Source organism: Salmo trutta, chromosome 17 (genome assembly GCF_901001165.1).
Source record: "Salmo trutta chromosome 17, fSalTru1.1, whole genome shotgun sequence".
Classification (NCBI taxonomy): domain Eukaryota; kingdom Metazoa; phylum Chordata; class Actinopteri; order Salmoniformes; family Salmonidae; genus Salmo; species Salmo trutta.
The window spans coordinates 8,187,358-8,206,549 of NC_042973.1; the positions used below are offsets into that span (position 1 = coordinate 8,187,358).

At 42.3% G+C, this 19,192-nt stretch overlaps 1 protein-coding gene across 4 annotated transcripts in view; it reads left to right on the forward strand.

Moving 5' to 3' along the window:
* Positions 1–19,192, forward strand: part of LOC115151527 (guanine nucleotide-binding protein subunit beta-4) — a 42,253-nt gene that overhangs the window by 20,235 nt on the left and 2,826 nt on the right. For 2 of the 4 annotated variants that reach the window (XM_029695536.1, XM_029695533.1), the window contains exons 2-9: positions 8,119–8,246; positions 8,507–8,545; positions 10,612–10,718; positions 12,586–12,649; positions 13,193–13,355; positions 13,602–13,668; positions 14,751–14,952; positions 18,141–18,357. In XM_029695536.1, coding sequence (XP_029551396.1) covers positions 8,190–8,246; positions 8,507–8,545; positions 10,612–10,718; positions 12,586–12,649; positions 13,193–13,355; positions 13,602–13,668; positions 14,751–14,952; positions 18,141–18,357 — 916 coding nt within the window. In that variant the 5' untranslated portion in view covers positions 8,119–8,189. The remainder of the gene's footprint in view (positions 1–8,118; positions 8,247–8,506; positions 8,546–10,611; positions 10,719–12,585; positions 12,650–13,192; positions 13,356–13,601; positions 13,669–14,750; positions 14,953–18,140; positions 18,358–19,192) is intronic. The other 2 variants (XM_029695537.1, XM_029695534.1) reach the window with 1 other exon arrangement.

Genomic DNA, 19,192 nt, shown 5'->3' on the forward strand with positions numbered 1-19,192 from the left:
AAGAGTAGGTGTGTCTAAACCTTTGACTGGTACTGTATACAAAAGTATGTAGACACACCTTCAAGTTAGTGGATTCTGTTATTTCAGCCACACCCATTAAATAGTACCCACAAAACACCAGTCTCAACGTCAACAGTGAAGAGGCGACTCCGGGATGCTGGCCTTGTAGGCAGAGTTCCTCTGTCCAGTGTCTGTGTTCTTTTGCCCATCTTAATCTTTTATTTTTATTGGCCAGTCTGAGATATGGCTTTTTCTTTGCAACTCTGCCTAAAAGGCCAGCATCCCGGAGTCGCCTCTTCAGTGTTGGCATTGAGACTGGTGTTTTGCAGGTACTATTTAATGAAGCTGCCAGTTGAGGACTTGTGAGGCGTCTGTTTCTCAAACTAGACACTCTAATGTACTTTTCCTGTTGTGCACCGGGCCTCCCACTCCTCTTTCTATTCTGGTTAGAGCCAGTTTGCTCTGTTCTGTGAAGGGAATAGTACACAGCGTTGTACGAGATCTTCAGTTTCTTGGCAATTTCTCGCATGGAATAGCCTTCATTTCTCAGAACAAGAATATACTGACGAGTTTCAGAAGAAAGTGCTTTGTTTCTGGCCATTTTGAGCCTGTAATCGAACCCACAAATGCTGATACTCCAGATACTCAACTAGTCTAAAGAAGGGCAGTTTTATTGCTTCTTTAATCAGGATGACAGTTTTCAGTTGTGCTAACATAATAGCAAAAGTGTTTTCTAGTGGTCAATTAGCCTTTTAAAATGATAAACTTGGATTAGCTAACACAACGTGCCATTGGAACACAGGAGTGATGGTTGCTGATAATGGGCCTCTGTACGCTATGTAGATATTCCATAAAAAATCAGCTGTTTCCAGCTACAATAGTCATTTACAACATTAACAATGTCTACACTGTATTGCTGATCAATTTGATGTTATTTTAATAGACAAAAAATGTGCTTTTCTTTCACAAACAAGGATATTTCTAAGTGACCCCAAACTTTTGAGCAGTAGTGTTTATATTATTATTATTCTTTTTTTTGTTGTTTTTTTTTGGGGGGGGGCGCTATTTGAATGGTTATTACGGGGACTGCAGTCATTTGGCTGGCCAATAACTCATCCAAAATTCCATGACCATCACAGCCCTAGATAATACTAAACCATGATAATCCTTAGGATTAGGTTACAGTCAAGTCTAACATTGTGACATACTCAGGAGAGGTGAAGTTAGTGGCCTTGTGACCATAAGAGGGTTTGTGTGAGACACACAGACAATACTCCCAATAGAGCCCTTTTCGAGTGATGCGTGCACGTCCCGACATCGAAGGTTCTCTAGCAGGATGCAAGAGAAAGGCCATAATGTATTATTCTAGCCCAGGCGTAATTTAGATTTTGGCCACTAAATGGCAGCACTGTATGTGCAAAATGTTAGACTGATCCAATGAACCATTGCATTTCTGTTCCAAATCAAGACTGCCCAAATGTGCCTAATTGGTGTAATGACACCAAACTTTTCAAGTTCATAACTGTGCACTCTCCTCAAACAATAGCATGGCATTATTTCACTGTAATAGCTACTGTAAATTGGAAAGCGCAGTTAGATTAACAGGAATGTAAGCTTTCTGTCCATATCAGATATGTCTATGTCCTGGGAAATGTTCTTGTTACTTACAACTTCATGCTAATCGCATTAGCCTACGTTAGCTCAATCATCCTGAGGGGGACCCACCAATCCTGTAGAGGTTAACTTGCACAAGCTGCATTTGAAGTTGCATGCGATTGTATCCACTGCTAGGTAAACAAAGAGGTTTCTAATGACGAACTGCGCTCGCAACTTTTCATGACGTGACCTGGAAATGGGTATATATTACTACCCTACAGTTCAAAATTTGAACTGAAAGTGGGCATGCTAATTTCAGATGCAAGTGTAACTTGTAAATCCATTAATGCTAGTTGGATGTTGTTTAATGGAGTGGATGTCAGGGAAGATTCAGCGTGGTAGCATGTGATATAGCCCCTAGCAGGCTATATCACCTTCGTATAACCTTCGGTATGAAAGCCTGTGGAAGTTCTTGTCAGAAAGAGGCTCAAAGAAGGTGGAATAGGCACGTTCAAACAGCGGTGAAGATTTGAAACCGAAAGCCAGTCGCACCCGGGATCAAACCCGAATCTGTAGCGACACCTCTAGCAATGCGATGCAGTGCCTTAGAGCCCTGCGCCACTTGTGAGGCCTCATTTTTCTAAATGTTTACGGTATTTGACGGTATTTTTATGTTTTTGAATAATGAAAGTAAAAAAATTTGCTTCATGAGTAGTGCGTGACCCTAGGGTGCAACACATACAGTCGTGGACAAAAATATTGGCACCCTTGTACTTTTTTCAAATAATGCACCATTTTGTCTAGAAAACTGTTGAAATTAAAACATATTTTGGTATCCACATATGTATGTCTTCAGTGTGCAATTGAACAAACCAAAAAAAATCGAAATAATTTACTAAAATAAATCCTAAAATGGCCCAGACAATATTATTGGGCCCTTCTAGAAGTTGTTAGAAATAATTAGATTTCAAGCAGGTGATTCTCATTTACTTTGGAATTGAACTCACATATGGGGAGTTGAAAGGTGCCTGCAGTTTAAAAATCACATATTCAACCAGTTTGAGTAGAGAAAAGGACTAATTTTCCTGTTTTGTGTCACTGTGTACCGCAATGAGCATGGACAAAATAAAGAAAACCAGAGAATTATCTGAGGAGGTTAGACACAAGATTGTCCATGTTTGGCAACAATCTCAAGGCTACAAGTCCATCTCCAGAGACCTTGATGTTCCTGTTTCCACCATACGTCATGTTATCAAGAAGTTTAAGGCCAATGCCACTGTATCCAACCTCACTGGACGTGGCCGCAAGAGAAAACTTGATGGAAGATTGCAGCGAAGGATTGTTTGAGTGGTGGAGAAAGTACCTCGGTCAACTGCCACACAGATTCAAGCTGACCTTCAGACACAAGTTACGACAGTTTCTACTCGCACCATCCGTCGCTAACTCAATGAAAGGGGGTTATATGGTAGGAGACCCAGGAGGACCCCACTGCTGAGAGAAATACATAAAAGCCTGACTGCAATTTGTCAAAACACACCTGAACATGGCAAAATCCTTCTAGGAGAATGTCCTGTGGACAGAATGAGACCAAATTAGAGCTTTTTGGTAAAGCACACCATCTCTGTGTTTACAGAAAACAAAATTAAGCTTTCAAAGAAAAGAACACCTTCCCTACAGTCAAACATGGAAGAGGTTCAGTGATGTTCTGGGGTTGCTTTGCTGCCTCCGGCACTGGGTGCCTTGAACGTGTGCACGGCATCATGAAATCAGGTGAATACCAAGGTATTTTGGAGTTCAATGTTGGACCCAATGTCAGAAAGCTGGGTCTCCATCGAAGGTCATGGGACTTCCAGCAGGACAATGACCACAAGCACACTTCAAAAAGCACCCAGGAATGGTTCAAGACAAAACGCTGGACTGTTCTCAAGTGGCCAGCAATGAGTCCAAATCTAAATCCCATTGAAAACTTGTAGAGATATCTGAAAACAGCAGTTAGGAGAAGGCACCCTTCTAATCTGGGAAAACTGGAGCAGTTTGCACAAGAGGAGTGGGCCAAACTGCCAGTACAGAGGTGCAGGAAGCTCATTGATGGTGCTAGGAAGCACTTGATTGCAGTTATTTTGTACCAAAGGCTGTGCTACCAAATATTAAGTCTAGGTTGTCAATAATTTTGTCAATGCCATTTCTGTTTATTTTCTGATTTAAATGGGTATATTAAGTTCTGAATCAAAAACAAAGGTTCTGTAATATTAACAGTGAAATAAAGAATTGTGGAGACCAAATACTTTGTTCAGTTTCAACTTATTTTTAGGGAAAATTGTGAGTTACTTGAAAAAAATGCAAGGGTGCCAATATTTTTGGCCATGACTTTGTAAGTGATTTCAACAGGTATTTCTCCATTCTGATTTGTTTTCTACTGTTCAATTAAGCTTCAACCAAAAATAATTGTATCAATTTCTTTATTTCCTGCATTCATTTCAGATCATTTCCTTACTGCCATGTAGGGCTGCAAGGTATAGGCAAAAAATCTAGGCCTTATTTTTAACCAAATGTTGCAATTGTGATTTGACTTCCGATTTAGATCAAAACACTTGGGTGAACTGTTGGAATCATGGAAAAATAATGATTATTGTCAGGTGGCCTCTACGTCACCAGGCTGCTCATTATGGCGCAGACCTGTCACCATCGTTACGTCAGACTCACCTGGACTCCAATCACTTCCCTGATTACCTTCCCTATATATGTCACTCATTTTGGTTCCATCCCCAGGCGTCATTGTTTCTGTTTCATGTCTGTGCATTGTTCGTGGTTCTGGTTTTATTTTATGTTTCATTTATTGATTAAATCACTCACTCCCTGAACTTGCTTCCTGACTCTCAGTGCACTCGTTACAATTATTCTAATTCAATAGTTAGAAGATAATAGTGGGCACTTTGAGTACAATATTTGAAATGACAACGAATGAAAATGCCAGGGAGGAGTTATTGTCACAGGTTAGGAACCAAAGTGTTGGTCAGTGTTTCCCAGGGGACCCTATAATCTTTAGCTACATTAAATATTTTATCTTAGCTACTTCATGTAGCTAACATATTCATGCTTCACCTATTCCTCTTTGATTTAGAATATACTGTTGCACAAACAACCTACTGATTTAGGCCTACCCCATCACTGGTATTAGGCTGTATAGTTAGCTACGTTTGCTCTGATGCAGTACATTTATTAGCTAGCCAGCTAACTAGCGATTAGCATTAGCACCTAACACGATTTAGCCACAACTTGCTAAGAAAAGACAAACTAGCTGTTCGCAGATGTAAGAAACACGAACTAAGTGTAATTATAGAACGCTTGTGGATTTATATTAAGAAGCAAAGTGGAAACCGCATCGTAGTCATCAACATTGTTGCAGGTGCTGCACACTGAACCCAAGTGTCTTGTAGTCGAGCAACAACAAATGTGCTCGTTGCGTGACGGGGCAGGTCTAGGTCTGTGTGGAGAGCAGCATAGAGAGAGAGATAACTACACACGGTGTATCACATTTAACAAACCGAACCTTCAAATACCTATTATATAAGGTAAAAACCCAAACCGGTCCGTGCATCAATACCGGTATATAGTAAAAGACGGTATACCGCCCAGCCCTACTCCCAGTCCACCACCACCACTGGAGGACAGCTACTCGGCCAGTCCCACACACCACTGAATATGGATTATTAGATTCAGAGAGAGCCTCAGAAATGGGAAAGGCAAAGGGGATATCTAATCAGTTGCACAACAATGCATTCAACCGAAATGTGTCTTCCACATATAACCCAACCCCTCTGGATCAGAGGGGTGTGGGGGGGACTGCCTTAATCGCCATCGGCCCCGATTAAGCTTATGTGCATAATGTTATGCTTAATGGTGACGTCAAAGGCTCTGCAGGGTCTCTGCAGAGACCCTGCAGTGCTCAAAAAAATAAAGGGAACACTAAAATAACACATCCTAGATCTGAATGAATGAAATAATCTCATTAAATACTTTTTTCTTTACATAGTTGAATGTGCTGACAACAAAATCACACAAAAATAATCAATGGAAATCCAATTTATCAACCCATGGAGGTCTGGATTTGGAGTCACACTCAAAATTAAAGTGGAAAACCACACTACAGGCTGATCCAACTTTGATGTAATGTCCTTAAAACAAGTCAAAATGAGGCTCAGTAGTGTGTGTGGCCTCCACGTGCCTGTATGACCTCCCTACAACACCTGGGCATGCTCCTGATGAGGTGGCGGATGGTCTCCTGAGGGATCTCCTCCCATACCTGGACTAAAGCATCCGCCAACTCCTGGACAGTCTGTGGTGCAACGTGGCGTTGGTGGATGGAGCGAGACATGATGTCCCAGATGTGCTCAATTGGATTCAGGTCTGGGGAACGGGCGGGCTAGTCCATAGCGTCAATGCCTTCCTCTTGCAGGAACTGCTGACACACTCCAGCCACATGAGGTAAAGCATTGTCTTGCATTAGGAGGAACCCAGGGCCAACCGCACCAGCATATGGTCTCACAAGGGGTCTGAGGATCTCATCTCGGTACCTAATGGCAGTCAGGCTACCTCTGGCGAGCACATGGAGGGCTGTGCGGCCCCCCAAAGAAATGCCACCCCACACCATGACTGACCCACCACCAAACCGGTCATGCTGGAGGATGTTGCAGGCAGCAGAACGTTCTCCACGGCGTCTCCAGACTCTGTCACGTCTGTCACGTGCTCAGTGTGAACCTGCTTTCATATGTGAAGAGCACAGGGCACCAGTGGCGAATTTGCCAATCTTGGTGTTCTCTGGCAAATGCCAAACGTCCTGCACGGTGTTGGGCTGTAAGCACAACCCCCACCTGTGGACGTCGGGCCCTCATACCACCCTCATGGAGTCTGTTTCTGACCGTTTGAGCAGACACATACTCATTTGTGGCCTGCTGGAGGTCATTTTGCAGGGCTCTGGCAGTGCTTCTCCTGCTCCTCCTTGCACAAAGGCAGAGGTAGCGGTCCTGCTGCTGGGTTGTTGCCCTCCTACGGCCTCCTCCACGTCACCTGATGTACTGGCCTGTCTCCTGGTAGCGCCTCCATGCTCTGGACACTACGCTGACAGACACAGCAAACCTTCTTGCCGCAGCTCGCATTGATGTGCCATCCTGGATGAGCTGCACTACCTGAGCCACTTGTGTGGGTTGTAGACTCCGTCTCATGCTACCACTAGAGTGAAAGCACCGCCAGCATTCAAAAGTGACCAAAACATCAGCCAGGAAGCATAGGAACTGAGAAGTGGTCTGTGGTCTCCACTTGCAGAACCACTCCTTTATTGGGGGTGTCTTGCTTATTGTCTATAATTTCCACCTGTTGTCTATTCCACTTGCACAACAGCATGTGAAATTTATTGTCAATCAGTGTTGCTTCCTAAGTGGACAGTTTGATTTCACAGAAGTGTGATTGACTTGGAGTTACATTGTGTTTAAGTGTTCCCTTTATTTTTTTGAGCAGTATATATATATACATACATACACACACACACACACACACACACACACACACACACAGTACCATTCAAAATTTTGGACACACCTACTCATTTCAGGGGTTTTCTTTATTTTTACTATTTTCTACATTGTAGAATAAGAAGACATCAAAACTATGAAATAACACATATGAAAAAAGTGTTAAACAAATCAAAATCTATCACCCTTTGCCTTGATGACAGCTTTGCACATTCTCTCACGAGCATTATTTATTTTCCAATGTGGAACAAATCAATTCCCTAGCAGACTAATTGCTAAATTATCGAAATGGAACTTAAACACTAATCCAGGGTTGCATCGCACCACATCTGCATTGCCTGCTGTTTGGGGTTTTAGGCTGGGTTTCTGTATAGCACTTTGTGACATCATCTGATGTAAAAAGGGCTTTATAAATACATTTGATTCTGGATAGAATGCTGCAAAATGAAAGGGTCCTGGCACTCCAAACATTTCTGAAGAGTGCTCCATGACCCACATTCGGGCTCCCCTAGGTAAAGGAAGTGGTGACACACACACACACACACACACACACACACACACACACACACACACACACACACACACACACACACACACACACACACACACACACACACACACACACACACACACACACACAGCCGCCTAGTGTTATAGTACAGTTACACCCTTCATTTGCACATCAAATCATATTCAAACAATCAATGGCAGGGCCTGGCATGGAGCTAAACCAGCACAGTTCAAAACACCAGGCCTGATTGAGTGGAAAAGGTCAGAGTCTTGTGCGTCTATATGACCTTTTGAACCAGACTGGAGGGGATTGAAGACCCGGGCCTCCCCTAGTGGTGCCTGTGTCTGGGTACAGGCTGCCTATGTCTGGGTACAGGCTATCGCCCCTCCACTTAGGCCAAAGCAGCCCCATCCACAGGATGTCCGTGTTTGTTCCAGCTCAGGGAAGTGCTCCTCTGAAGGTTTGTCTGTCTGTGTTTTGCAGGTATCAACTCGTCTGTGTGTGTGTGTTTTTTTTTACAAACCCAGTATTCCTGAACACATCACAGAGGGACAATGAGTGAGCTGGAACAGTTACGGCAGGAAGCAGAGCAACTACGCAATCAAATCCGGGTATGGGGTGTGTGTGTGTGTGTGTGTGTGTGTGTATTGAATCCATGACTTGAGAAATCTAAACCGTAAAGATCTTTGCAGAATATTGTTTCAGATAAGCATTTGATGCCATTCCTTGGCATTTATCTATCAGCCATTCAAATCATATTATATTCATACTGGAACTGCTATCTGATATACTCTGTTTCCTTAGCACCTTACATGTTCTTTCAGTCTCTCAAAACTCTGAACTTTGCCATGTTGCTGCTGTTGTTTTACAGGATGCTAGGAAAGCCTGTAGTGACTCCACTCTTTCACAGGTAAAGGATTCAACAAATTGAGATTACATATTTACTTACAGTTTAAGTCGGAAGTTTACATACACTTAGGTTGGAGTCATTAAAACTCGTTTTTCAACCACTCCACAAATTTCTTGTTAACAAACTATAGTTTTGGCAAGTTGGTTAGGACATCTACTTTGTGCATGACACAAGTAATTTTTACAACAATTGTTTACAGATAGATTATTTCACTTATAATTCACTGTATCACAATTCCAGTGGGTCAGAAGTTTACATACACTAAGTTGACTGTGCCTTTAAACAGCTTGGAAAATTCCTGAAAATGATGTCATGGCTTTAGAAGCTTCTGATAGGCTAAATTACATAATTTGAGTCAATTGGAGGTGTACCTGTAGATGTATTTCAAGGCCTACCTTCGAACTCAGTGCCTCTTTGCTTGACATCATGGGAAAATCAAAATAATCAGCCAAGACCTCAGAAAACAAATTTGTAGACCTCCACAAGCCTGGTTCATCCTTGGGAGCAATTTCCAAACGCCTGAAGGTACCACATTCATCTGTACAAACAATAGTACGCAAGTATAAACACCATGGGACCACGCAGCCGTCATACCGGTCAGGGAGGAAACGCGTTCTGTCTCCTAGAGATGAACATACTTTGGTGCGAAAAGTGCAAATCAATCCCAGAACAACAACAAAGGACCTTGTGAAGATGCTGGAGGAAACAGGTACAAACGTATCTATATCCACAGTAAAACGAGTCCTATATCGACATAACCTGAAAGGCTGCTCAGCAAGGAAGAAGCCACTGCTCCAAAACCGCCATTAAAAAGACAGACTACGGTTTGCAACTGAACATGGGGACAAAGATCGTACTCTTTTGAGAAATGTCCTCTGGTCTGATGAAACAAAAATAGAACTGTTTGGCCATAATGACAATCATTATGTTTGGAGGAAAAAGGGGGAAGCTTGGAAGCCGAAAAACACCATCCCAACCGTGAAGCACGGGGGTGGCAGCATCAGGTTGTGGGGGTGCTTTGCTGCAGGAGGGACTGGTGCACTTCACAAAATAGATGGCATCATGAGGCAGGAAAGTTATGTGGATATATTGAAGCAACATCTCAAGACATCAGTCAGGAAGTTAAAGCTCGGTTGTAAATGGGTTTTCCAAATGGACAATGACCCCAAGCATACTTCCAAAATTGTAGCAAAATGCCTTAAGGACAACAAAGTCAAGGTATTGGAGTGGTCATCACAAAGCCCTGACCTCAATCCCATAGAATATTTGTTGGCAGAACTGAAAAAGCGTGTGCGGGCAAAGAGGCCTACAAACCTGACTCAGTTACACCAGCTCTGTCAGGAGGAATGGGCCAAAATTCCCCCAACTTATTGTGGGAAGCTTGTGGAAGGCTACCCAAAAAAGTTTGACCCAAGTTAAACAATTTAAAGGCAATGCTACCAAATACTAATTCTGACTCACTGGGAATGTGATGAAATAAAACCTGAAATAAATCATTCTCTCTACTATTATTCTGACATTTCACGTTCTTAAAATAAAGTGTTGATCCTAACTGACCTAAGACAGGGAATTGTTACTAGGATTAAATGTTAGGAATTGTGAAAAACTGAGTTTAAATGTATTTGGCTAAGGTGTATGTAAACTTCTGACTTCAACTGTACGTAGAAATAAGTGCATGTTATAGCTTGGATCAAGCTATCTTATTTGCTTGATACAGCCAAACATTTACCACCATCTACATATACATGACCTGTTGGTCTCCTTCCAATCGCAATCAGTAAGCAGGGTTTCAGGATAAGGAAGTAAATTGTTACGCTTGAATTTGAGCCTCTTTTGACCATCTGAAATCCCAGGGTGTTTCTAGTCTTACCATGATTAAATATTAACCACTAAGCTAAGACTCAAATAGCTATGAAACAAACATAGCTATAAAGCAAATGGTGTAGCTATTAGGCTATGAAATAACATTGACATATTTGGATTGAACTCCAGACTAGCCTGAAGTTTATGAAAGACTGTGGTGGATTATGCTGATGATGTTTCCTTTGGGCCTGGTGTCTTGGCAGATCACAGCTGGTCTGGACTCAGTGGGCCGGATACAGATGAGGACGCGGCGTACTCTCAGGGGCCACCTTGCCAAGATCTATGCAATGCACTGGGGCACCGACTCCAGGTCTGGCAATGCTACTTCTGATACTATAGCACTACTATACTTCTACTACTACAACAATACTTCAACTACTACAATACTACTACTACAATACTTCTACTACTACTATAATATTTCTACTACTACTACTACTACCATATTTATAGTACTACTACTATTACTACAATACTTCTACTACTACTTCTATACTACTACAACAACAATACGTCTACTACTACAATAATTATACTACTTCTACTACTACTATACTACTACTACAGTACTTCTACTACTACTATACTTCTACTACTACCGATAACATAGTACGACTACTACTACTACAATACGTATACTATACTACTACAATAGTTCTACTTTACTTTACTACTACTACTATACTTCTACTATACTTGTGCTACTACTATAATTCTACTACTGCTATACTACTACTTCTATACTGCTACTATACTTATATTGACATAATACTTCTACAATACTACTACTTATATAATACTACTATACTTATACTAATACTGTACTACTATTATACTTATACTACTATACGTCTACTACTACTACTATAGGTCTACTACTACTACTATACATCTACTACTACTATACTATTACTATGCTTCTATTGGCATAATCATTATACTACTACAATACTTCTATTGATATAATACTTATACTACTTCTACACTATTTATACTACTACAATACTTCTACTACTATACTTCTATTGATACTGTTATTTTTGTCCTTTTATTTTTGCCTAAGTCCTATGAGGTAACTCTAATGAAAAGCACTATAGAAATGAAATGTATTATTATTAGTACTACTACTAGTTTGTACCACTACTGCTACTATACTACTAATATACTACTACCACTACGGCTGCTATACTACACTACTACTACCACCACTACTACCACCACTACTAAAACTCCATATTCTTAATAAGCACTGGCTGCTCGTGTCCTGTGGGTTTTGGACAGAAAGTCAAATAAAAGTTCCTTACACTGTTAGAACTGGATTGAATCCATAGCTAGCTATGTGCTACTAGTTCAATACTACGTCACATAGAGCAGTGGCACATTTTAACCAGTCACTGTACTGTTGCCATGCGGACAAGTACAGTCGCATCAACTGATTTTAAATGTGAGCCATTGGAGTACAAGTATGTGTGCTTTACCGGTGCTCATTCTTACTCCTCCCAAATACATCCGATTGTGCGTCTGCACTCTGAGTGAACCACCTGGAGGACAAACAGCCTGTGTTTATTTTATATACAGTAGTTGACATTTTAGCAGCACAGCTCTCCCTTTATTGAGCGCTTGGCTCGCTACAGATGGGGGGGGGCAACCCACTTCCTATCACTGGAGAGACGGAAACACAGACAGTGGGTGGCAGGGAAATAGGGGGGGGGGGGTGTAGGCTATCTCCCTCTCTCTTTCTGTCCCTAATTTTCTCTATCATTACCTCTCTATTCTTCCTCCCTCTTCCGCTGTATTGGTTTCCTTCCCCGTCTCTCCACCTTTCTCTCCCTATCTCTTTCTCTCTCCCTCTGTCTCTCCCTGCCTCCCCTCGACTGTAGCGCCTTTCAGATAACTGAGGCAGTTAATATTACATGAAATCCAAAGTGGTCGCTATCCTGGACGGCTCGTACAGCGATCCTGGCATGTGGGGTGTCCCACCAGAGTGGGGTGGGGGGGTCTCTGGAGTCACACCGCATTTAAACTGCTTTGGAAGCAGAAGGTTTTCTGGCTACGTTAGTTATGCATGCATTAGGTGTCCTCTAACTAGTTCCATTTCTTTTTGTTTTGTATGTCGGTGTGATGTGGTGACGGGTCAAACCCTTCAATATAATGAAACCATACTCTCTGGCGTCTAGGTTACTCGTAAGCGCTTCCCAAGATGGAAAATTAATTATTTGGGATAGTTACACAACTAACAAGGTAAGACTTACATTATACTGCACCTGTGTAACCTCTCTCAAATAGTGAGACATTTTATACTGCACCTGTGTAAATTCCCTCTCTCAAATAGCATCAAAGACAAACGGACACCAGTAAAATACCTCACACTGTAGCAAACATTGCTATCCTCGTTGTCCTTGGTTATTTTCTGCATACTGTCTTACATTCCACTCCTGAGTGATTAAGTTAAGCATGGTTGGGTTCAACTCAATTTCCAATTAGGTCATATCAGGAAGTGAAATCGCCCTGACTTAAATAAAGGTTAAATTAAAAAGTGAATTAGCCTGAAAGAATTGCCTCTTATTTCCTAGGATATTTCTATTCCCGAATTTGAATGTCAATTCACTTCAGGACAGATCCTAACATAAGATCTGCACACATAACTTGGACTTTGGATGCCAAAATACAGGTTATGCGTGCAGATCTCAAGTTAGGATTTGGTCCTTTCTGAATGGACAGAATTTTTGTTGTGCAGCCCTGGAGCTAACAAGCGTTAAACAAGAATTTGTGTGTGTTCCGTAGATGCATGCCATCCCGCTACGCTCCTCCTGGGTGATGACCTGTGCCTACGCGCCCTCTGGGAACTACGTGGCCTGTGGAGGCCTGGACAACATCTGCTCCATCTACAGCCTGAAGACCCGCGAGGGAAACGTGCGTGTCACCCGCGAGCTGCCCGGACACACAGGTACACACTGGAGAAGGCTTTTTTTAAGAGGCGGAATACTGCCATTTTAGAGAGGAAATTGAACAATTTCAACTCATCAACGTCTTTGATTGGTTCAAGCCTAGTTTATCTTATACTAAGAATATTTCATTTTAAAAAGGATGCTCTGAGATCCGCTATGAAATGTACCGGTAATGACTTAATATGGTATTGATGTTAATACTGTGTATTTAGCCCGCGTGGTTATTTTCAACCTCTATTTTTCAGGCTATTTGTCTTGCTGTCGTTTCCTGGATGACAACCAGATTGTCACTAGTTCCGGGGACACAACCTGGTGAGTTTATTGATGTAGTGTGGGAGGAAGAACACAACTTGACGCTCTAGATCAGGGGTACTCAAGTACTGTTTTAGAAGGTTTTAAAGTTCATTTCCTGCAATTCTACACATTCCGCAGACCAACAAATGCCAATCCGTGACCTAAACCATCTAAACTGGAACAACCATTTCAGTAACAGGTGGATTAGTTTAGAATTGTTATAGTTATTTATCTTTGTATAGTATGAGATCAATCAATATGCATGCAGAAACATAGATATTATATACCTGTAACAAAGCATTCTGGGAAGAATGATTATGAGGCCCCTTCCAGGTCTTTTTCACGCAGAGAGAGTTAACAGAGTGGGCTCCCAAGTGGTGCAGCGGTCTAAGGTACTGCATCTCAGTGCTAGAAGCGTCACTACAGACCCTGGTTTGATTCCAGGCTGTATCACAACCGGCCGGGATTGGGAGTCCCATAGGGCGGCGCACAATTGGCCCAGCGTCATCTGGGTTAGGGGTTGGTCAGGGTAGGCCGTCGTTGTAAATAAGAATTTGTTCTTAACTGACTTGCCTAGTTAAATAAAGGTTAAATACAATAAATAAAAAATTGAAATTAATTCAACTCAGTCAAGTAACAACAACACCATGTAGTGTTGATTCCACTTTGATTCAAATAACATTTAATTTATTCACCACGTGGTGCCAATTTCAATCCCACTGGTGTTAACCCCACTAGAATCAATACTCAGATATAACACTGGTGTTAACCCCACTAGAATCAACAGTGGCGTTAACCCCACTAGAATTAACACTGGCGTTAACCCCACTAGAATCAACACTCAGATATAGCACTGGCGTTAACCCCACTAGAATCAACACTCAGATATAGCACTGGCGTTAACCCCACTAGAATCAATACTCAGATGTACCACTCAACACTTTTTACCTTAACACCTGTGTGTGTCAGACTGTAACACACACACACACAGGAGCAACCAGTCCACCTCCCCATTCAGCATCCAATCATTTCAAGTCAACATCTCCCTGTACCCTCATACCTCCTCTCCCCCCCCCCCCCCCGCCGCCTCTCTGTATCAGTGCTTTATGGGACATCGAGACGGGTCAGATGGCCACCAGCTTTACGGGCCACACTGGGGACGTGATGAGCCTGTCCCTCAGTCCCGACTTCAAGACCTTTGTGTCGGGGGCTTGTGACGCCTCCTCCAAGCTGTGGGATGTCCGGGACGGCATGTGCAGGCAGTCCTTCACTGGCCACGTGTCCGACATCAACGCTGTCTGCGTGAGTAGTAGGCCTAGGAGTTATATACAGTGAGGGGGAAAAGTATTTGATCGCCTGCTGATTTTGTACGTTTGCCCACTGACAAAGAAATGATCAGTCTATAATTTTAATGGTAGGTTTATTTGAACAGTGAGAGACAGAATAACAACAACAAAATCCAGAAAAACACATGTCAAAAATGTTATAAATTGATTTGCATTTTGATGAGGGAAATAAGTATTTGACCTCCCTCTGCAAAACATGACTTAGTACTTGGTGGCAAAACCCTTGATGGCAATCACAGAGGTGATGAGGGAGGGAAATAAGTATTTGAAATAAGTATTTGACCCCCTCAATCAGAAAGATTTCTGGCTCCCTGGTGTCTTTTATACAGGTAACGAGCTGAGATTAGGAGCACACTCTTAAAGGGAGTGCTCCTAATCTCAGTTTGTTACCTGTATAAAAGACACCTGTCCACAGAAGCAATCAATCAATCAGATTCCAAACTCCACCATGGCCAAGACCAAAGAGCTCTCCAAGGATGTCAGGGACAAGATTGTAGACCTACACAAGGCTGGAATGGGCTACAAGACCATCGCCAAGCAGCTTGGTGAGAAGGTGACAACAGTTGGTGCGATTATTTGCAAATGAAAGAAACACAAAGAACTGTCAATCTCCCTCAGCCTGGGGCTCCATGCAAGATCTCACCTCGTGGAGTTGCAATGATCATGAGAACGGTGAGGAATCAGCCCAGAACTACACGGGAGGATCTTGTCAATGATCTCAAGGCAGCTGGGACCATAGTCACCAAGAAAACAATTGGTAACACACTACGCCGTGAAGGACTGAAATCCTGCAGCGCCCGCAAGGTCCCCCTGCTCAAGAAAGCACATATACATGCCCGTCTGAAGTTTGCCAATGAACATCTGAATGATTCAGAGGACAACTGGGTGAAAGTGTTGTGGTCAGATGAGACCAAAATGGAGCTCTTTGGCATCAACTCAACTCGCCGTGTTTGGAGGAGGAGGAATGCTGCCTATGACCCCAAGAACCCCATCCCCACCGTCAAACATGGAGGTGGAAACATTATGCTTTGGGGGTGTTTTTCTGCTAAGGGGACAGGACAACTTCACCGCATCAAAGGGACGATGGACGGGGCCATGTACCGTCAAATCTTGGGTGAAAACCTCCTTCCCTCAGCCAGGGCATTGAAAATGGGTCATGGATGGGTATTCCAGCATGACAATGACCCAAAACACACGGCTAAGGCAACAAAGGAGTGGCTCAAGAAGAAGCACATTAAGGTCCTGGAGTGGCCTAGCCAGTCTCCAGACCTTAATCCCATAGAAAATCTGTGGAGGGAGCTGAAGGTTCGAGTTGCCAAACGTCGGCCTCGAAACCTTAATGACTTGGAGAAGATCTGCAAAGAGGAGTGGGACAAAATCCCTCCTGAGATGTGTGCAAACCTGGTGGCCAACTACAAGAAACGTCTGACCTCTGTGATTGCCAACAAGGGTTTTGCCACCAAGTCATGTTTTGCAGAGGGGTCAAATACTTGTTTCCCTCATTAAAATGCAAATCAATTTATAACATTTTTGACATGCGTTTTTCTGGATTTTTTTGTTGTTATTCTGTCTCTCACTGTTCAAATAAACCTACCATTAAAATTATTGACTGATCATTTCTTTGTCAGTGGGCAAACGTACAAAATAAGCACGGGATCAAATACTTTTTTCCCTCACTGTAGTGTTTTGATATGAATAACTTTTACGTTGTAGGATGGTAATTAACATACAGCACACAAACATGTTATCATAAAGATTTCCAGACCAGATACCACAAATATTATATTTGGTATATCATATTCACTTTTTTTGCTAACATCGCCAGAAAACGATACAAATTTGTCTGACAATGTAATCTGATTCTTATTCAAGTAAAAAGAAGACATCCTGAAAATGGATTGTAGGATATAAGGAAACTAATGGGTCTTTCTACAAATAGACTACATTTTGGGTAGTTTAACTTGGTAAAAAAAAAAAACGTAATTTCATCACATTTTTACATTCTGTCATAAAGAGTACATGTTCAACTTAATTAAAAAAAACATGTTTTCCCGTCTCAAGGGGTAAAATGTTAAAAAAAAAAGACTAAGTGCCATTAAGTAACAGGTTAGACTGTATCACTGAGGCTTTTATTTTAAATGTGCCATGAATCCCCTTGTGACAGGGGGAATGGAAGCTTGTTGTGTGCAACAGGGAGGGGCAATTGAATGAAAGCTTCACAAACAGCCTAGAAATATTTTAACAATTCAATTCATTCTGGTTGATGTGTTATGTTTCATGCACTCCGTTTTCCACCACAAAAAAAAACAAGGGGAAAAAAAACACGATTTGACTATTATCTGTATAATTCTAGGTATCTCGATCTTGCCAACTAGCCACACATTTTAACCATTCTGGAAGTTGGTTCCAGTGGTGAACAGCTTTTACAGAAAATTCTTACTGGGCAAGTGCTGTTCTACTCACTGGAACTCACTGCTCATTCAAGACGTAAAATGAATCACTAAATCACATGAAATAAATAAATCCTTTTTAGGAATGATTTTATCAAAGCAAGAACATAACTAGGGCTCTGCAATGAAAGAAGTCGGAATAACATGACGAGGGACATGTCAAAATGCTGATTTTTGGCACATTAGCAAGTCTTTATTCATATTAAAAATGATTTCTATATTAAGAGACACTTCATTTAATATAACAGGCTTTTTAAAATTCGATATTGGTGCACAATTTATTTTTTTATATTTGGATTTGATGAGTCTTTTTCAAAACAATAAAGAGTAATAAGCTGCACAATTTCTACTTGAAATATCAAAGCCAAATGTACTCTATTTGTGGAGCGACCCGTATGTACTGTAACTGGTTGGGGTATTTGTACTTCCTTGACCACGTCGTGTTAAAGTGATGCGCCCTCGAATTTTACTTTGTCCAGCCGAAGAAGGAAATGTACATTTAGCATCACGATCACCTTACACTAACATAGATTATTATAAAACATCATGTCACATTAGATAAAGCAATGAGTATAGAAAATGTATAAGACAAAGTACACTGTAATAATAACTTAATTCACTATACCTAACCCATTCTCTCTGTTATAACTTCATTCACTATACCTAACCCATTCTCTCTGTCTCTGTGGCACAGTTCTTCCCCAACGGCAACGCCTTTACCACGGGCTCGGACGACGCCACCTGCCGCCTGTTCGACCTGCGCGCCGACCAGGAGCTGATGATGTACTCGCACGACAATATCATCTGCGGCATCACCTCAGTGGCCTTCTCCAAGAGTGGCCGTCTGCTGCTGGCCGGCTACGACGACTTCAACTGCAACGTGTGGGACACCCTCAAGGCCGAGCGTGCAGGTACAGTAGTGGAGGGGGCCACACCAGGCCACTAATTCATATCCTTTTTTTTAAATGCAACCTTTCTTGGTCCCCCTTAAGGTTTTGTGCTAGGTATTCATTTGGCAGTTGCACTCATCGACAGAAACGTAGTCGGTACATAGTTGGTTAAACACTGGCTGTACGTTGACTCACAATGACTCCCCCTTCTATTGTTTCTCTCTCTCTATCTATCTCCCCCTTCTATTGTTCCTCTCTCTCTATCTATCTCCCCCTTCTATTGTTCCTCTCTCTCTATCTCTCTCTCCCCCCCTCTCTATCTATCTCCCCCTTCTATTGTTTCTATCTCTCTCTCTATCTCCCCCTTCTATTGTTTCTCTCTATCTCTCTCTCTATCTCCCCCCTCTCTATCTCCCCCCTCTCTCTCTCTATCTCCCCCCTCTATCTATCTCCCCCTCTCTCTATCTCCCCCCTCTCTCTCTCTCTCTCTATCTCCCCCCCCCTCTCTCTCTCTCCCTCTATCTCCCCCTCTCTATCTCCCCCTCTCTCTATCTCCCCCCCTCTCTCTCTCTCTATCTCCCCCTCTCTCTCTCTATCTCCCCCTCTCTCTCTCTCTATCTCTCCCCCTCTCTCTCTCTCTATCTCCCCCTCTCTCTCTCTCTATCTCCCCCCCTCTCTCTCTAATCTCCCCCTCTCTATCTATCTCTCTCTCTCTCTCTCTCTCCCCCTTCTATTGTTCCCCTCTCTCTCTATCTCTCTCTCTATCTATCTCTCTCTATCTATCTCTCTCTATCTATCTCCCCTTCTATTGTTCCCCTCTCTCTCTATCCATCTCTCTCTCTTTCTCTCTCTCTCT